Source organism: Hippopotamus amphibius, chromosome 12, assembly GCF_030028045.1.
Source record: "Hippopotamus amphibius kiboko isolate mHipAmp2 chromosome 12, mHipAmp2.hap2, whole genome shotgun sequence".
Taxonomy (NCBI): domain Eukaryota; kingdom Metazoa; phylum Chordata; class Mammalia; order Artiodactyla; family Hippopotamidae; genus Hippopotamus; species Hippopotamus amphibius.
In genome coordinates, this window is record NC_080197.1 from 74,316,802 (window position 1) to 74,336,072 (window position 19,271).

Genomic DNA, 19,271 nt, shown 5'->3' on the forward strand with positions numbered 1-19,271 from the left:
TTGTATTCTCAAAGAACCAGGCTTGGGTTTTATTTATATTCTCTATTTTTCTGTTCTTTGTATCATTGATTTCAGCTTTGATCTTTAGTAATTTCTATCTTCTACTCACTGGGTTGAATTTTCTCTCTTTTTTCTAGTTTCTTAAATTGAAGCCATTTATTTGAGACCTTTAGTGCCATAAATTTCCCCTTAAGTACTGGTTTAGTGACATCACACAAACATCGCACAAATTTTGATATGCTGTATTTTCATTTTCATTCATTCCTAAATATTTTCTAATTTCTTCTTTGATTTCTTCTTTGACCATTGGATTATTAAAAGTGAGCTATTTTGGTTTCCAAATATTTGTGGTTTTCCAGAGATATTACTGTTATTAATTTCTACTTCCATTGTGATGAGAGAAGATATTTTGTATGATTTGAATTACTTTAATTTGTTTAGAATTTATTTATGCCCCCAAACATAATCTATCTTAGGAAATGTTCTGTATGCACTTGCAAAGGATGTAAGTTCTGTTGTTATAGGACGAAATATTCTATATATGTTGTTCAGGTTAAGCTGATTGATAGTGTTGTTCAATTCTGCTATATTCTTACTGATTTTCTGCCTATTTGTTTTACAAATTATTGAGAGAGATATTTAAATCTCCTACTATAATTGTGGATTTGCTATTTCTCCTTGCAGTTTTATAAGTTTTGGCTTCATGGATTTTGAAGCTCTGAGGTTAACTTCACAAGCATTTAGAATTGATACACACTCTTGATTAATGCACCATTTACCATTATGAAATGATTTTCTTTATTTCTGGATATATTTTTTCTCTGAAATCACCTTGTGTTAATTTTAACATAGCCACTCTGGCTTCCTTTAAACTGGTGTTAGCATGGCTTGTCTTTTTCCAAACTTTTACCTTTATTCTACTTTTTCTTTATATTATCTAGGCATCATGTAATTGAATTTTGCTTTTTAATCCAGTCTGCCCATTTCAGCCTTTCAATTGGGTATGCTCAGACTGTTTACATTTAATGTGGGTCCAAATCTACTATCTCTCTCTTTATTTTCTACTTCTCCAATCTATTCTTTGTTCATTTTTCCTGTCTTTTATGTCTTCTTTTGGATTAATTAAATATTTTTTATGATCTCATTTTATCTACTTTATTGGCTTATTAGCTATAACTCGTTTTATTGTCTTAGTGGCTGCTTTAGACTTATAGTATATGATTTTAGCTCAGCATAGTCTGCCTTTGACCAATTTGCATATAGTACATAAACTTTATAATAATATTCTTCCATTTGTCTTCTCACCCTTTATGTTATTGTTTTCATACATTTTCCCTTTACATGTTATAAACTCACATTGTATAGTTATTATTCTTGTTTAAGCAATCAATTGTTTAAAAAAATAAATAATTATAAAAACCACATATTTACCTATGTTGTTACCATTTCTGGTGCTCTGCATTCCTTGTGTTGAACTATATTTCTATCTACCACCATTTTTCTTCTGCCTGAAATACTCCCATTAATATTTCTTGTGATGTGGGTCTACTAGTGATGAATTATTTCAGATTTTTAAAGTGAGACAAAAAAAAATCTTAAAACTTGTGTGGAAAAGCAAAAGACCCTGAATAGTCAAAGCAATCTAGAGAAAAAAAAATGCAGCCGGAGCAATAGAGCTCCTTGACTTCAGACTACACTATAAAGCTATGGTAATCAAAACAGTATGGTACTGGCACAAAAACAGAAATATAGATTGATGGAATAGGATAGAAAGCCCAGAGATAAACTGACACACCTATTGTCAGGTAATCTATAACAAAGGAGGCAAGATTATACAATGGAGAAAAGACAGTCTCTTTAATAAGTGGTGCTGGGAAAATTGAATAGCCAAGTGTAAAAGAATAAAATTAGAACATTCTCTAACACCATAAACCAAAAATAAACTCAAAATGGATTAAAGACCTAAATATAAGACTGGATACTATAAAACTCTTAGAGGACAACATAGGCAGAACACTCTTTAATATAAATCTCAGCAATAACTTTTTTGATCCATCTCCTAGAGTAATGGACATAAAAACAAAAATAAACTAATGGGACCTAATTAAACTTAAAAGCTTTTGCACAGCAAAGGAAACCATCAACAAAACAAAAAGGCCATCTACTGAAAGGGAGAAAATATTTGCAAATGATATGACTGACAAGGGGTTAATATCCAAAATATATAAATAGCTCATGCAGCTCAATATAAAAAAAACAGACAACCTGATTTAAAAAATGGACAAAAGACTTGGATATTTTTCCAGAGAAGACATATAGATGGCCAACAGGCAAATGAAAAGATGTTCAACTTCACTAATTATTAGAGAAATGCAAATCAAAACCAAAATGAAATACCAATTCACACCAGTCAGAATGGCCATCATCAAAAAGTCTACAGATAATAAATGCTAAAGAGGTTGTGGAGAAGAGGGAACACTCCTACACTGTTGGTGGGAATGTAAATTGGTATATCCACTGTGGAGAACAGTATGGAGATTCCTTAAAAAAATAGAGCTACTATGTGATCCAGCAATCCCACTCCTGGGCATATATCTGGAGAAAACCATCATTTGAAAGGATATATGCACCCCAATGTTCATTGCAATGCTGTTTACAATAGCCAAGACATGGAAGCAACCTAAATGTCCACCGACAGATGAATGGATAAAGAAGATGTAGTACACTTCCATGTACACTATGGAATATTACTCAGCCATAAAAAAGAATGAAATAAAGCCATTTGCAGCAACATGGATGGACCTAGAGATTATCATAGTAAGTGAAGTAAGTCAGACAGAGAAAGAAAAATGTTATATTATATCAATTATATGTGGGATCAAAAAGAATGTTACAAATGGACATATTTACAAAACAGAAATACTCACAGACATAGAAAGCAAACTTATGGTTACCAAAGGGGCAAGTCAGGGGAGGGAGGGAAAAATTAGGAGGTTAGGATTAACATATACACACTACTATATATAAAGTAGATAATCAACAAGGACCTATTGTATAGCACGGGGAACACTACTCAATACTCTGTACTAACCTATATGGGAAAAGAATTTGAAAAAGAGTGGATGTATGTATATGCATAACTTTGCTGAATCACTGTTGATTGTATGAATCACTTTGCTGTACACCTGAAACTAACACAGCATTATAAATCAATTATGCTCCAGTATAAAGTAAAAATTAGGGGAAAAAAGAAATACTATTCAACTTCCTTTATTCCTAATGCAGAAAAAAAAAGTGAGAATTGTCTTTATTTCTCTTTATTTCTGTTTTTTTGTTTGTTTCTTATACCTTAAATCACTTTCTCTTTTTTCCTTTTAGCAAAGTCCTCATATATTTTAGGACACAATTTAAGCATCTTATTGCAGAAAAGAGTTTTCTGACCATTCCTGTCTTCTAGTTGATATGACTATTTTTTTCTTTATTTTTCACACTGTGCTTTCAACCTATGTTCATTATTGTTATCAGATGTGTTTCTCTTACTTGAGTTTGACTTATTTAGAGCTAAAATCAAGTCTTGTAAATTTTTATTTCACCATTTGTTGAATTTGTAACAGTCTTGGCTAATTTTATAGCTGCTTTTCATCCCATTAGAAAAGAAAAAATAATGAAATAGTGCCATTTGCAGCAACATGGATGGACCTAGAGGTTGTCATACTGAGTGAAGTAAGTCAGACAGAGAAAGACAAATATCATATGATATTGCTTATATGTGGAATTTTAAAAAATGGTACAAATGAACTTACAAAACAGAAATGGAGGGATAAACTGGGAGATTGGGATTGACACATACACACTACTATGTAAAAAATAGATAACTAATAAGGACCTACTGTATAGCACAGGGAACTCTACTCAATACTCTGTAATGACCTTATGGGGAAAAAAGAATCTAAAAAAGAGTGGATATATGTATATGTATAACTGATTCACTTTGCTGTACAGCAGGAACTAACACAACATTGTAAATATGCTATACTCTAATAAAAATTTTTAAAAAAAGAAAAGAAAAGAAAAGTGTTGTCGATGGACAATCTGCACAAAATTAATTAGACACATTTGATTATGGAAATAATGTTAAAAGTGGTTACAACAATCAAGTGTTAGTGATTTAATTATGTTTTGCCTATTTTACTTTAGTTTTTTGACATAATTTAACTACAAAACAATTGCTATTTTTTGCTTTTAATATATTAGTCTGAAACAAAGTGCAGAAATTTAAAATATTCAATTCAACAACAGTATATGAGTCAATATTTCCCCTTTAATTTTTATAAATCTGTAGCGAATGTTTCTCAATTTTCTTCAGTTGTTTCATGTCCCAAATGGAAGAAAACGAGCACGAAAGGGAACCTCACTTTTAATTACTTCCCTTTTCTGGTTGACTCCACCTCCATTATGAAGTCTTTCTGTTTTTTTGTGGAAGTGAAATGATTTTTAGAATTCTTAGTGGTCCTCTTCTTTAGGAGGCCATTCCTAGCGAATAATACAAGAAGATTTAAGTATCATAAAACTTCGGAATGGACAAACTCAGAATGGTGCTACATGAAAACTCTGGATCTGCTGGTAAAAGCTTCTCATTTGTTCTTTTTACCCTTTAATGGAGCATAGCAATATTCTGACAGTCAGTGGATCTGATTTAATAGTGATTGGCATCAGGAGAGTAAGTTATAGAAAAAGGGCAATAAGCTTATAAGGCAGTACCTTTTATCTTCCATAGATTCAAAATTGAAGATGTGAGATAAAGATTAGATTTGGCTTCAATTCTGTAAAACTGCTGAGGTGCAATTAAGTAAGGAACTAAAATTAACTGAATTGTATTGAGTTTGAAACTAATGGTTGTTAGAAAGATAGAACAAGTAGGAAAGCATATTGATTGAAAGTTGATTCCCTAGAAGACATTTAGAATAACACCCTTGAGTGTTGAAATCTACTTCATGTTTTGCGTGGACCCACTAAACTCATTTAGCATTCTTACTCTTTTTTTCAAGCTTTCAAACTGAGGTATAGCATACCACAAGAAAGCATAGGTCATAAACTCACAGTTCAGTGACATCGCAGAGGAGTGACTATCATAGCATTTTTACTTTCAAATTTCTATTGGGTGAGAGTAAGAAGGAGAACTGAGAGTGATAGAGCATTTTATGCTATTTTTGGAGATAAGGTCCAACAGTGGGTGTTTAATCTTTGTCACTTTTTCCTCCAATGTATTGTTCAACTACTATTTAGCAGGCACTGTGCCAGGTACTGGTGAAACTGGTGAACATGATAGATGTAATTCACTCCCTCATGGAACTTTCCACCTAATAATATGGATCAGATAGGCTTGGAGATGAGGGTATCAGTGGCTGAACATTGCTCCATGCCTGAAGGGAGAACTGGCCACTTCTAAGTTTCATCAATGCCTTTTCAGTTTTCCAGGTTTTAAGGCTCATTCTTGCAATTCTTTTTCCATCCCCAACTCTCTTCTAATTCCTTGTCCGTAGACTGCTTATACACACGAATATTTTCAAAGTTACTTCACTGAGCTATATGATATTGGTATGAATTTTTCCTGCCTGCCTTGCCATTTAGGTGGAAGTGTTTTCTGTCTTGGTTTGACCTTCTTTGTTAATCTCAGACCTCTAAAACCTTCTGTCTCCTCCAATGCCTCTTTTTGGGAAAACTTTACTTTTGCCCTCTTTTTTCTTTTCACAGACATTAGAAGATGTTCTGTCCACTTAAGTCCCTTCACTATTGCTGTGGTCTCAGTTCTCAGTGCCTGTTTGGTCACTAGTTCTCTTGGTGAGTACTTTGTCAAATTTACTTAGCCCACTGTGACGAGAATCACTGAAAAGCAAATAATTCTCCTGAAGGCTGAATAGCATCTAAAACCATGCTTCATGATTTCAAAGGATCAGATATCAAAAGTACAAAATAAGTACCTAACCATGTGACCCCCGAAAAGGAACAAAATATTAGCATAGTTTAAAAAATAAAATAAAATAAATTCTCATAGGAAACAAATGCATTTTACTTAAAGATTGGAGATAATGCCTAACTAAAAAAGAGGGAAAACTACAGAGGAGGAGAAACCTCAGAATTATTGTGATGAGGGAATTTTAGGAACACTTTAAAAATTCAAATGCCAAAATTTATCTGCAAATGTATTCAGGGAGGCCATGTATCAGGGGGGCCACAAGGTCCTATGTTAATTAAAATAATCACAAGGCAGTAGCTAAGACTGTTGGGAGGAGTAGGGGGAGATGGAATTATTTTATGGTAGGAGATAATAGGAAAATATCTCCATTTCAATTTCCATTTGAATCAATAAGTTTCAGTTAGATTTCAACTAGCACTTTAAAAATTCATGATATTGTCCATGTATGTGTGAAATAGGCACTAAATTCCTTATAACTGGTCTTTTCATCCTCACCATCAGCCTTCTTTCTACTGATCTTAGGATTTTGGAGAAACTTACATAGGTCATCCCTATGAAATTTTGTAATATCTTATTTTTATAGTAAACTATCCATGAAATTATATAAATTGATGTTATAAAAAATATCAGCCATAAAATAAAAATATCATACAGTATTGGATTACCCAGATTTATTGGCTTTATGTCTTTGCTTAATTTGAAGCCTGTGATACTAATATTTTTTTGAATTTCTATGAAATAACATTCTTCTATGGTACCATGCATAGGTCCAGAAATGTTTCTCAAATCTGGCTTTGAAAAATCAATAAGTAATCTAAAGAATAATAATTTTTTACTTGCTCTTTGGATCTTGACCAACTGCTGCCTTTACCTATTCTTACAGGAGGAACAGACAAGGAGCTGAGGCTAACAGCTGGTGAAAACAAGTGTTCTGGGAGAGTGGAGGTGAAAGTCCAGGAGGAGTGGGGAACTGTGTGTAATAATGGCTGGGACCTGGCCGCGGTCTCTGTGGTTTGTAGGCAGATGGGATGTCCAACCGTTATCAAAGCCACCGGATGGGCTAATTCCAGTGCAGGCTCTGGACACATTTGGATGGATCATGTTTCTTGTCGAGGGAATGAATCCACTCTCTGGGATTGCAAACATGATGGGTGGGGAAAGCATAACTGTACTCACCAACAGGATGTTGGAGTCACCTGCTCAGGTAAGACTTGCATAAGTCAAGCCTTGACGTGAAATGCTTTGTGGGAAAAAATCTACAGGTTAAAAATGAAAAGGAGCCAGTTTTCTGTAAGTAACCTAGTCCACATATAAAATTTCCCAATCCATTGCTAAAAGACCAGAAAACACATGACAGAGGCAATATTAAAAAAAAGAGAGAGAGCTTCCGAATACTACAATCAATGAAGTGACTAGCTTCAATTTTATATGAAGCAATCCTACTATTACCTTCTACTTCTGCATAAAAATATCATAATATCTAAATTAATTCCTGTGCCCTTTCCCCATAAAATGTTGCTTTCATGTATTGGCCCATAAATCGTGACCTTTTTGCTCATTAACTGATAATCAACTTACTACATCAAGAAATAAATATTTCTAGCACTAATCCTTTTTTGTTGGAGGAAAGATGTTTTGCAAAGTAGAATTGCTTTTTCCACTGTACAATGCTATTCATTTCACTTACATGGTAGTTTTAATATATAAAACATTTCATAAGTTTCATCTCACTTGCCCTTACAATAACCCAGACCTTTCTGCTCACAAACCCCAAGGTCATGTTTCTGACCCAATTCAGATTCCTGGGCTTCCAATTTCTCTTTGCTCATGTCATTGACGTTTATGCAACCCTATCCCCTCCCAGCCTCTCTGTTAGAGACCATTTCCTCCATAGGACTGGTTTTAGAAAAGGCTAATCTCTGCCCAGGCACTGTGGTATAATGGGAGCAACACAGGCTATTATCTAGAGAACTGCTCAGCTGCTTATTAATGCTATTATTTTGAGCTAGTTGCTAAATCTTTCTAAACTTCAGTTTCTGAGCTCTCAGTGATATAATACATGTAAAGCTACTGGTGTACTGTCTGGTAGGAATAGGTGTTAACAGTTCACATTAGTTTCCTCATAGCTCACTGCTTCTCATTACCTAGACAACTCATTTCTCTTCTTCTTAATTGTCTTCCTCCATCCTCCTCCTCTTCCTCCTTCTTGTCTTTTTTGTTAATCATTTTGTAGGGAAAGATAAGAAATGACAATTGTAACATCTACATCAATCATCTACAGCAAAGTTAAAAATCATAATAAATCTTGCCAGCCTCTTTCTATAATTATTGCTCTCTATAGAGTTGACTGTTTAAGCTAAGACGTCAGTGTAGTACTTTTAACTCCTGTGTTCTGTTTTTCATGCCCTTACATAAGGATCCTTCATATAAGAATGACATTAATCAGACTTGGTTTTTGAAATTTATGCACCTAAAGCTCCAACTGGTGCTTAATAATAGAAAGGGATGTTTAGCTATTCAAGGACTCACGAGTTTCATGAGGTTTCTGAGTTCATATTTCTGAGGTTTCAGTGCCTGTATTTCTGAGATTCTCCACCCTGGTCAATGCTCAATTCTCAGAGCATCTACCTCTTGGGAAATTCTATTATTATCACATTCATAATAGTAAGGAGGATAGACTCTGGTGCTAGATTCTTTTTTGGTTTTGTTTTTGTTTTGTTTTGTTTCACATTCTGTCTCTACTATCTTCTAGGTGTTTGATCCTGTGTCAATTATTTAACCTTGGTTTGTTTATCTGTGAAGTAGGGATACTGGTAATAACACATAATGCTTAATGTTGTGAAGACTAAAGATAGCATATGTAATATGAGAGTGAGTCAAAAATTATCCGCACTCTGGTTGTATTAAAACGTCCATAAATTCTACAGCCATAGTGTGGATAATTTTTTACTCACTCTTGTACATTTGGAACAACATATACATATTTTGAATGTGAACTATTATTATTATTATCTATAATACAAAATCTCTTTGAGAGGAGGTCCTTATCTAGAGTTCGGAGCTTTTAAAATTGAATTACTTTTTCAAAACAGAACTTCTAAGCATTTTGTTCAACCACAAATAGTTTCTGGTTTTTAGGTGTCCCAAAATTTCATCCCAAGTCTCTTTTTCTCAGATATTTTAGTCCTCATAGAAAATCTAAGAATAGTGTATAGAGAGAATTTTCTTTATGAAAAAGCCATTCTTTGCTAAAAATGGTGGCAGGAGGGAAAAGAAAGCTTTGATTCAGAAAAAAAAATTGGTAAGAAATAAATTATATTGATTAATTTTTTTCCTCAATTTTTAATGTTTTGGTATATCACTTTTGCAAACTATCTTGCATGCTTATGCTTTTTTTTTTTTTCCAGTTTTCTAATTTCAAATTCAACTTCAGGCAACCATTCATGTTCTAAACTGATTGTAATAAAAATAAAAGATTAAACTAAAAATTTTAACTGTTCAACAAATGACTCGTTTGTCATTTTTACTACTTTGTCGTATGAACAAATTTTATTTTTTCAAGTTTTTTAAATAAATATTTTGAGTGAAATTTATTTCTACATAGAAGTGTTTACTATGCCTTAGTAATGGAAGGAAACAAAACAAAATGCAAAGTAAATTTTAATCTGTAAAAGTTTTTTTTTTTGTCAGTTGATATAAATGAAAGTCCTAATCATTGGTTGGTTTTCAAAAGATTAAAAGTCTCCAATATGAGAACAGAGGCAGCATCCAAAATGAGGCATCATTTTTAAGTTCAGCATCAAATCTCAAGTGACCAGAGAAATATTAGTTTCTAAAATCACTTCTTAGTAAATGTCACTTCTGAATTCTGGTCTTTTCTCTGCTCTAGATGGATCTGATTTGGAGATGAGGCTGGTGAATGGAGGAAGCCGATGCTCAGGAAGAATAGAGATCAAATTCCAAGGACAGTGGGGAACTGTGTGTGATGACAACTTCAACACAGATCATGCTTCCGTGGTTTGTAAACAGCTTGAATGTGGAAGTGCTGTCAGTTTCTCTAGTTCAGCTACTTTTGGAGAAGGTTCTGGACCAATCTGGTTTGATGATCTTGTATGCAATGGAAATGAGTCAGCTATCTGGAATTGCAAACACGAAGGATGGGGAAAACATAATTGCGACCATGCTGAGGATGCTGGAGTGATTTGCTTAGGTAAGGACTGGTCTGGGTTTTTCTCTGCTCTCCATGAGAGGACAAAAAAAGAAAAAAGGGGGTAATATTCTCAGAAGCCTGAACTCCTAAAAACATGATGAAGTCTGCTTCTTTTATGGCCTTATTATTACCTAATTTCAGGATGCAGTTCTAATACCTGTGGAGTTTTTACCTTGACTGTATTAGGATAAATAAGTTAGGGAGGAAGGATGAGCAGTGAAATTGAGATCCAAGTCATGAGGACAGAAGGAACTGTTTAGAGAAAGTCACCTCCCTCCACCCCTCCAAAAAGAGAAGGAAAAAGAAAAAAAACAGTCTAACTAGAAAATTTTGCTCTCTGGTTGTTTTAGAAGAAAAGCACCCCTCTTATCACCCTCTATCTACAAAAGTCTCCTCTGTAGCCACATTGACCCACCCTTTCCTAAACTATTAGTTCCAATTCACAGAATCAAATGATTTAAAAAATCGGCTTCCTATTAAAACCTCATTTATGCTAGTGCTATGTTATGAACAGGCACTGTGTCTGTCTAGAGACTTTCATGGTCCGTGCTTGACTATGGGACAGGGACACGCCTTTGCATGTACAAGACTGTCACTCTCCTTTCTTCACTTGAGTACCTAGATTGAAGAAAATCCAGTAAGTCTTGAATCCCAGGGAATTTTATTTAGGAAACTATAACTAGTGTAAAAATGTCCCTGTATTCACCGGGTATATTTTTTTCAAGTGAAGGAAATCCAATTCAAACTAACTTTAAAATGAGACAATACTGACTCAGAAAACTGGGAAATCCAGGAGGTACTGTTGGCTCCATCCATGACTGAATTCAGCATTAAACAATGTCATCAAGATTCGGGCTTTTTTTCTATTTCTTGAATTGGCTTTTTTTGGGGTTGCTTTTTTGCTGTGCTGCACGCCATGAGGGACTTTAGTTCGCCAACTAGGGATCAAACCCATGCCCCTTGTGGAAGCGTTGAGTCTTAACCACTGGACCACCAGGGAATTCATTCCCAAATTGGCTTTTTTCTTGTTGAACAATGTGACTATCTATAGTCTGAACCACAAAGAATGGGATTCCTACAGAAAAGATGGATTTTGTTAGCTGAAGAAAGTGAAAGGGATTTGGGGTAGAAAAAACACACTGTGTACCTTCTGTTTTCCTTTACCTATCAAAATCTTTCTAGGTCCCCAATTAGCATGTTTCTTCTCAGTGTTATTTTTTTTTAACATGTATAATGATTTTTATTTATTTTTATTTTTTCTTTTCTTTAAGAACTTTTATTGACATACAACTGACATACAATAAACTGCATATATCCAAAGTGTACAATTTGATACTTTTTTTCTTATTAGTAAAATATATATGGCAATCCCAATCTCCCAATTCATCCCACCTCAACCCCCCTCGCTTTCCCCACTTGGTGTCCATATGTTTGTTCTCACATCTGTGTCTCTATTTCTGCCTTGCAAACCAGTTGATTTGTACCATTTTTCTATATTCCATATATATGTGTTAATATACAATATTTGTTTTTCTCTTTCTGAGTCACTTCACTCTGTATGACAGTCTCCAAGTCCATCCATGTCTCTACAAATATCCCAATTTCGTTCCTTTTTACAGCTGAGTAATATTTCACTCTATATATGTACCACATCTTCTTTATCCATTCATCTGTTGATGGACATTTAGGTTGCTTCCATGTCCTGGCTATTGTAAATAGTGCTGCAATGAACATTGGAGTGCATGTGTCTTTTTGAATTATGGTGTTCTCTGGATATATGCCCAGCAGTGTGATTGCTGGGTCATATGGCAACTCTATTTTTAGTTTTTTAAGGAACCTCCATACTGTTCTCCACAGTGGCTGTATCAATTTACATTCCCATCAACAATGCAAGAGAGTTCCCTTTTCTCCACACCCTCTCCAACATTTACTCTTTGTAGATTTTCTGATGATGCCCATTCTAACCGGTGAGAGGTGATACCTCATTGTCGTTTTGATTTGCATTTCTCTAAGAATCAGTGATGTTGAACAGCTTTTCACGTGCCTCTTGGCCATCTGTATGTCTCCTTTGGAGAAATGCCTATTTAGGTCTTCTGCCCATTCTTTGATTGGGTTGTTTGTTTTTTTAATATTGAGCTGGATGAACTGTTTATATATTTTGGAGATTAATCCTTTGTTGATTTGTTTGCAAATATTTTCTCCCATTCTGAGGGTCATCTTTTTGTCTTGCTTATAGTTTCCTTTGTTGCGCAGAAGCTTTCATTTCATTAGGTCCCACTTATTTATTTTTGTTTTTATTTCCATTACTCTAGGAGGTGGATCAAAAAAGATCTTACTGTGATTTATGTCAAAGAGTGTTCTTCCTATGTTTTCCTCTAGGAGTTTTATAGTGTCTGGCCTTACATTTAGGTCTTTAATCCATTTTGAGTTTATTTTTCTGTATAGTGTTAGAGAGTGTTCTAATTTCATTCTTTTACATGTAGCTGTCCAGTTCTCAGTGTGTTTTATACATGCTGAGGAATCACAAAAAACGGCATTGTGACAACAAAAACTAAAGCCGCCAATGGAAAAAGCAATTTATTTATTATAGGATATTACTTAGAATCAAATTCTGTTCTTTGAGGAATATTGCTTAGGGGAAGTTGAAAGTTGTAATGGCAAGGTCCCTTTTTTCTTTGCTTTGCTTTTAAACTACAGAAGTGGTCAGAAAGGGATCAGGCATGTAATATAAACCAGGCAGTCTGGGTAGGTAACACAGTCAGAGGCAAAAGTTAGTGTTGAGTATTGAGTCAAGCTGGAGTGTGCAGGTCCAACCTAGACACCTGCAAATTTATATTTAAAGGGGGAAAAAAAACAAACAATTCCAACAAAAAAATCTGTGGTGGTCAAACAAGCAAATCTCTAGATAAATTTCAGTCTCTGGGCCTCCTGTTAGGAACTCCAGGATGGTCTCCTAGTGAAAAGCTCTGTCTTCTTTTTTTTAAAAAATTTTTCATTGATTGATTTATCTTTTCCATTATGATTATTACAAGATATTGAATATAGTTTTCTGTGCTATACAATAGGACTTTGTTGTTTATCCATTCTATATGTAATAGTTTGCATCTGCTAGTCCCAAACTCCCACTCCGTAAAAAGTCCTGTCTTCTTGCCTAATCTCCTCCTCCTTCCGTCTTTAATGATTTTCAGTGGTAATATATCACTGTTTTCTCTGTTTTTACTTATATCTCCCCCTTTTTCCTTAACTCACCTCAGGTACAGCTGTTTAGAATGCCCTCATTCTTGTTTCTTTATCACTGACTTGTTTTGTTTCCCTCTTACAGATGGAGCAGACCTGAGCCTGAGACTGGTAGATGGAGTCACTGAATGTTCGGGAAGATTAGAAGTGAAATTCCAAGGAGAATGGGGGACAGTGTGTGATGATGGCTGGGATAGTAACGATGCTGCTGTGGTATGTAAGCAACTGGGATGTCCAACTGCTATCGCTGCTATTGGTCGAGTCAACGCCAGTGAGGGAACTGGACACATTTGGCTTGACAGTGTTTCCTGCCACGGACACGAGTCTGCTCTCTGGAAGTGTAAACACCAAGAATGGGGAAAGCATTATTGCAATCATAATGAAGATGCTGGTGTGACGTGTTCTGGTAAGTTAAAACAAAACAGAAAGAAAAACAGGGAGGGAAGGACCTGTGTTCTTTAGGAGTGGGAACAGGTGTGAGACACGAGAAACAGAAATATCTAACAATTTCCTTGTTGGAAATTCTTTTACAGTTGTGAGGAATCTTTAACACATTCTTTTTTTATTTTATTTTATTTTATTTTTTGTTTTGTTTTGTTTTTTTGTTTTGTTTGTTTTTTAAGCTATTTATTGGAATATAATTGCTTTACACTCTTGTACCAGCTTTTGAGGTACACCAAAGTGAATCAGCTGTATTTATACATATATCCCCATATCCCCTCGCTCCTGTGACTCCCTCCTGCTCTCCCTGTCCTGACCCTCTAAGGCATCACCCATCATCAAGTTGATCTCCCCTTGTTATACAGCAACTTCCCACTAGCTATCTATTTTATAGTTGGTAGTGTATATATGTCTATGCTACTCTCTCACTGTGTCCCATCTTCCCCTTCTCCACCCGCCCCCCCAACCTCGTGTCCTCCAGTCCATTCTCTGCATCTGCATCCTTATTCTTGCCCTGACACTGGGGTCATCAGTACCATTTTTTTTTTTTTTTTTAGATTCCGTACATATGAGTTAGCATACAGTTTTTGTTTTTCTCTTTCTGGCTTACTTCACTCTGTATGACAGACTCCAGGTCTATCCACCTCATGACATATAGCTCCATTTCATTCCTTTTCATGGCTGAGTAATATTCCATTGTATATATATGCCACATCTTTATCCATTCATCTGTTGATGGGCATTTAGGTTGCTTCCATGTCCTGGCTATTGTAAATAGTGCTGCAATGAACATTGTGGTACATGTTTCTTTTTGGATTATGGTTTTCTCTGGGTATATGCCCAGGAGTGGGATTACTGGATCATATGGTAGCTCTATTTGTAGTTTTTGAAGGAACCTCCATAGTGTTTTCCATAGTGGCTGTACCAACTTACATTCCCACCAAAAGTGCAGGAGAGTTCCCTTTTCTCCACACCCTCTCCAGAATTTATTGTTTCTAGATGTTTTGATGATGGTGATTCTGACTGCTGTGAGGTGATACCTCATTGTGGCTTTGACTTGCATTTCTCTAATGATTAGTGATGTTGAGCATCTTTTCATGTGTTTGTTGGCCATCTGTATGTCTTCTTTGGAGAAATGTCTATTTAGGTCTTCCGCCCATTTGTGGATTGGGTTATTTGCTTTTTTGGTATGAAGCTGCATGAGCTGCTTGTATGTTTTGGAGATTAATTCTTTGTCTGTTGCTTCACTGGCAAGTATTTTCTCCCATTCTGAGGGTTGTCTTCTTGTTTTGTTTATGATTTCTTTTGCTGTGCAAAAGCTTTTAAGTTTCATTAGGTCCCATTTGTTTATTCTTGATTTTATTTCCATGATTCTAGGAGGTGGGTCAAAAAAGATCTTGCTTTGATGTATGTCATAGAGTGTTCTGCCTATGTTTTCCTCGAGGAGTTTTATAGAGTCTGGCCTTACACTTAGGTCTTTAATCCATTTGGAGTTTATTTTTGTGTATGGTGTTAGGAAGTGTTCTCATTTCATTCTTTTACATGTAGCTGTCCACTTTTCCTAGCACCACTTATTGAAGAGGCTGTCTTTTTCCATTGTATATTCTTGCTTCCTTTGTCAAAGATAAACTGCCCATATGTGCTTGGGTTTACCTCTGAGTTCTCTATTTTGTTCCATTGATCTTCCTTTCTATTTTTGTGCCAGTACCATACTGTCTTGATCACTGTGGCCTTGTAGTATAGTTTGAAGTCAGGAAGCCTGATTCCACCAACTCCGTCTTTCCTTCTCAAGATTGCTTTGGCTATTCGAGGTCTTTTGCGTTTCCATACAAATCGTAAGATTTTTTGTTCTAGGTCTGTGAAAAATGCCATTGGTAATTTGATAGGGATTGGGTTGAATCTGTAAATTGCTTTGGGTAGTACAGTCAGTTTCACAATTTTGATTCTTCCAATCCAAGAACATGGTATGTCTCTCCATCTGTTTGTATCATCTTTGTTTTCTTTCATCAGTTTAACACATTCTTTATATGACTAGTTTGGTGGATTGTCTGACTCTATTTTCTATAATAATTGTTCCAACTGCTGTTGGGGACCACACTTCAAATACTAAATCTACCTGGAACTCCAAAAGACAAAATGTTATAGGTCTTTTCTTTGTATCTGATTTGCTTGTATTTTTTAGCCACTGATAATTTTTACTAAATTTTGAAACTATAATCCCATTTCTAATCAAATTCTATACTGGCTCTTCAAAAAGGCAGGAGATGGGGAAGCCAGAATTTCCAGTGTCTCAGTATTTGGGAAGGAACAAGATTAAAAAAATATCCTTTGGGAGCTAACCTCCATGTGTATCTATGGTCTGTATGTTTCTTTTGCAGATGGATCAGATCTGGAAATGAGACTTAAAGGTGGAGGCAGCCGCTGTGCGGGGACAGTGGAGGTGGAGATTCAGAAACTGATAGGGAAAGTATGTGACAGAGGCTGGGGACTGAAAGAAGCTAATGTGGTTTGCAGGCAGCTGGGATGTGGATCTGCACTCAAAACATCCTATCAAGTTTATTCCCAAATTAAGGCAACAAACACATGGCTGTTTTTAAGCAGCTGTAATGGAAATGAAACTTCAATTTGGGACTGCAAGAATTGGCAATGGGGTGGACTTAGTTGTGATCACTATGATGAAGCCAAAGTTACTTGCTCAGGTAAGACTTTCAATCAATGTGTTAAGAAGTTGCATTCCAATTTTATTCTTTTACATGTAGCTGTCCAGTTTTCCTGGCACCACTTATTGAAGAGACTGTCTTTTCTCCATTGTATATTCTTGCCTCCTTTGTCATAGATTAATTGACCATAAGTGCATGGGTTTATTTCTGGGCTCTGTATCCTGTTCCATTGATCTATGTGTCTGTTTTTGTGTCCATACCATATTGTTTTGATGACTGTAGCTTTATATATAGTCTGAAGTCAGGGGGCCTGATACTTCCAGCTCTGTTCTTCTTTCCCAAGATTGTTTTGGCTATTTAGGGCCTTTTGTGTTTCTATACAAATTTTAAATTTATTGTTTAGTTTTGTGAAAAATGCCATTGGTAATTTGATAGGGATTGCATTGAGTCTGTAAATTGTCTTGGGTAGTGTGATCATTTTAACCATATTGATTCTTCCAATCCAAGAAGAATCTTTCCACCTGTTTGAGTCATCTTCAGTTTCTTTCATCAGTGTCTTATACTTTTCAGAGTGTGTCTTTTGCCTTCTTAGGTAGGTTTATTCCTAGGTATTTTATTCTTTTTGATGTGATGGTAAATGGGATTGTTTCCTTAATTTCTCCTTCTGGTAGTTCATTGTTAATGCACAGAAATGCAACAGGTGTGTTAATTTTGTATCCTGCAACTTTACTGAATTTGTTGGTGAGGTCTAATAGTTTTTTGGTGGCATCTTTAGGATTTTCTATGTGTAGTATCATGTCATCTGAAAACAATGACAGTATTACTTCATCCTTTCTAGTTTGGATTGCTTCTCTTGTCTGATTGCTGTTCCTAGAACTTTAGATACTATGTTGAATAAAAATGGCAAGAGTGGAAATCCTTGCCTTTATTCCTGATCTTAGAGGAAATGCATTCAGCTTTTCACCATTGCGCACAATATCAGGTAGATTGCCTATCTGCATTTCACTTAGTTCTTATTCTGGGGTTTTATTTTGTTCCTTTGTTTGCAACATGTTGCTCTGTAGCCTCATTTTGCCTAATTTGCTGTTTTCAGTTCTGTGTATCTGGTAGGTTGGTTACATTTCCCAACCTTGGAGAAATGACCTTTTGTGGGAAGTGTTCAATGCTATCAGCAGCATGCTCCCCTCTGGTCACCAGAGCTACATGCTCTAGGGGTACCCCACATGTTGACTGCACGAGTCCTTCTGATGTGGTTGGCTGACTACTGTGGGTGGTCTGGTAGGCATGGCTGGCCCCCAGTCTGGTTGTTTGCCAGACCCTGCCTCATGCAGAGGCTGTTAGTCACTGGTTGGTGGGACTGGGTCATGGGGTATCTGACTGCAGAGACCAGGGGTGTCTCAGGGCTAGTGCTGTTCCACTTGTGGGTTGAGCCAGATTCTCCAGTGGGTGATTGAAGGGCCAGAATTCTCAGATCTAGTGTCATCATGCTGGTGGGTGAAGCTGGTCCCTGACATGCTGACTGTGGGTGCTGGGGTGTCCCAAAGCTAGTGTTGGCCTGTGGTGAGTGGAGCTGGTTCCTAGGGCAGCTGGAGAAGGGTTGGTGTCCAATTGCTTGTTGGTGGGGCCAATGCCCAAGGGATCATGGGGTTGGTGCCTACCTATTGGCGCCTGAAGCCATGTCCTGGGCCTAGTGCCAGTCCAGTGGTAGGCAGAGTCAGGTCCTGGGGTCCCCAGCTGTAGGGCCCAGGAATCCCAGAGCTGGTATTGGCCTGCTGATGGGTAAGGCCAGGGCCCAGATGGTGCTGTTGCTGGCTCTGATGCTGGCCTCCTGGTGGGTGGGCTATGCCCCAACAAGGCAGGTTTTGGGGCTACGGTGGTCCTGGGGCTGGGGCATGCCCACTGGTGGATAAGGCTTGTCCCAAGGCTAGAACCAGCCCTCTGGTGGGTGGAGCTGTGTCCCGAGGTCTCTGGCTGCAGAGCCCAGGGGTCCAGGATCTGATATTGGCCTGCTGGTGGGCAGGGCCAAGGCCCAGGGTGTCCTCAGGCTAGTGTCAGCTCACTGGTGGGTGGAGCCGGGTCCCACTGTTTCTGGCTGCAGAGCCCTGGGGATCCCAGAGTTGGTATATCAGCCCACTGATGGGCAGGGCTGGAGCCCAGGAAGTCCTAGGGATGGTGTCTGCCTACTGGTGGGTGAAGCTGGAACTCAGGATGTCTGTCTGCAGGGCCCTGGAGGTCCCTGCGCTACTGCTGGCTCACTGGTGTGTGGGGTGGGGTCCTGGGCCCTCTGGTGGGCTGGGCCCTGTTCCAGGGTGGCTGTGGACTCAGTCTCAAGGCAGCCTGCCTGCTGGTAGGGGCAGCAGTAGGGGTGTGTGTCCCTGCCCATTAATTGTTTGGTCTCAGGTATCCCAGTACTGGTGGTGACAAGCTGGTGAGTGGGTCTGGATCCTGGTGTTCATAAGCTAAAGGGGGGATTCCAAAATGACATTTTCTAACAGCAGTGTCCTTGTGGTAGAAGGAGCTCCCAAAAATGACAGCTGCCAGGGTCTATGTCCCCAGGAGGCTCTCCAAGATCAGCAGGTGGATCTGGCCTAGGCTCCTTTCAAATTACTGCTTCTGCCCGGGGTCCCAGAGACAGTGAAATTTTGTGTGTGTCCTTTAAAAGTGGAGTCTCTGTTTCCCCCCAACCTTCTGGCTCTCCTGAAAGTAAGCAGTGCTGGCCTTCAAAGCCAAACGTTCTAGAGGCTTG

At 37.2% G+C, this 19,271-nt stretch overlaps 1 protein-coding gene across 1 annotated transcript in view; it reads left to right on the forward strand.

The window, feature by feature from the left end:
* The first annotated feature begins 4,536 nt into the window (after positions 1-4,536).
* The window catches only part of CD163 (CD163 molecule), a 30,840-nt gene continuing 16,105 nt past the window's right edge, over positions 4,537-19,271 (forward strand). Inside the window, exons 1-6 of the mRNA XM_057701920.1 lie at positions 4,537-4,623; positions 5,755-5,841; positions 6,861-7,181; positions 9,867-10,187; positions 13,510-13,830; positions 16,244-16,564. Coding sequence (XP_057557903.1) covers positions 4,578-4,623; positions 5,755-5,841; positions 6,861-7,181; positions 9,867-10,187; positions 13,510-13,830; positions 16,244-16,564 — 1,417 coding nt within the window. The 5' untranslated portion in view covers positions 4,537-4,577. The remainder of the gene's footprint in view (positions 4,624-5,754; positions 5,842-6,860; positions 7,182-9,866; positions 10,188-13,509; positions 13,831-16,243; positions 16,565-19,271) is intronic.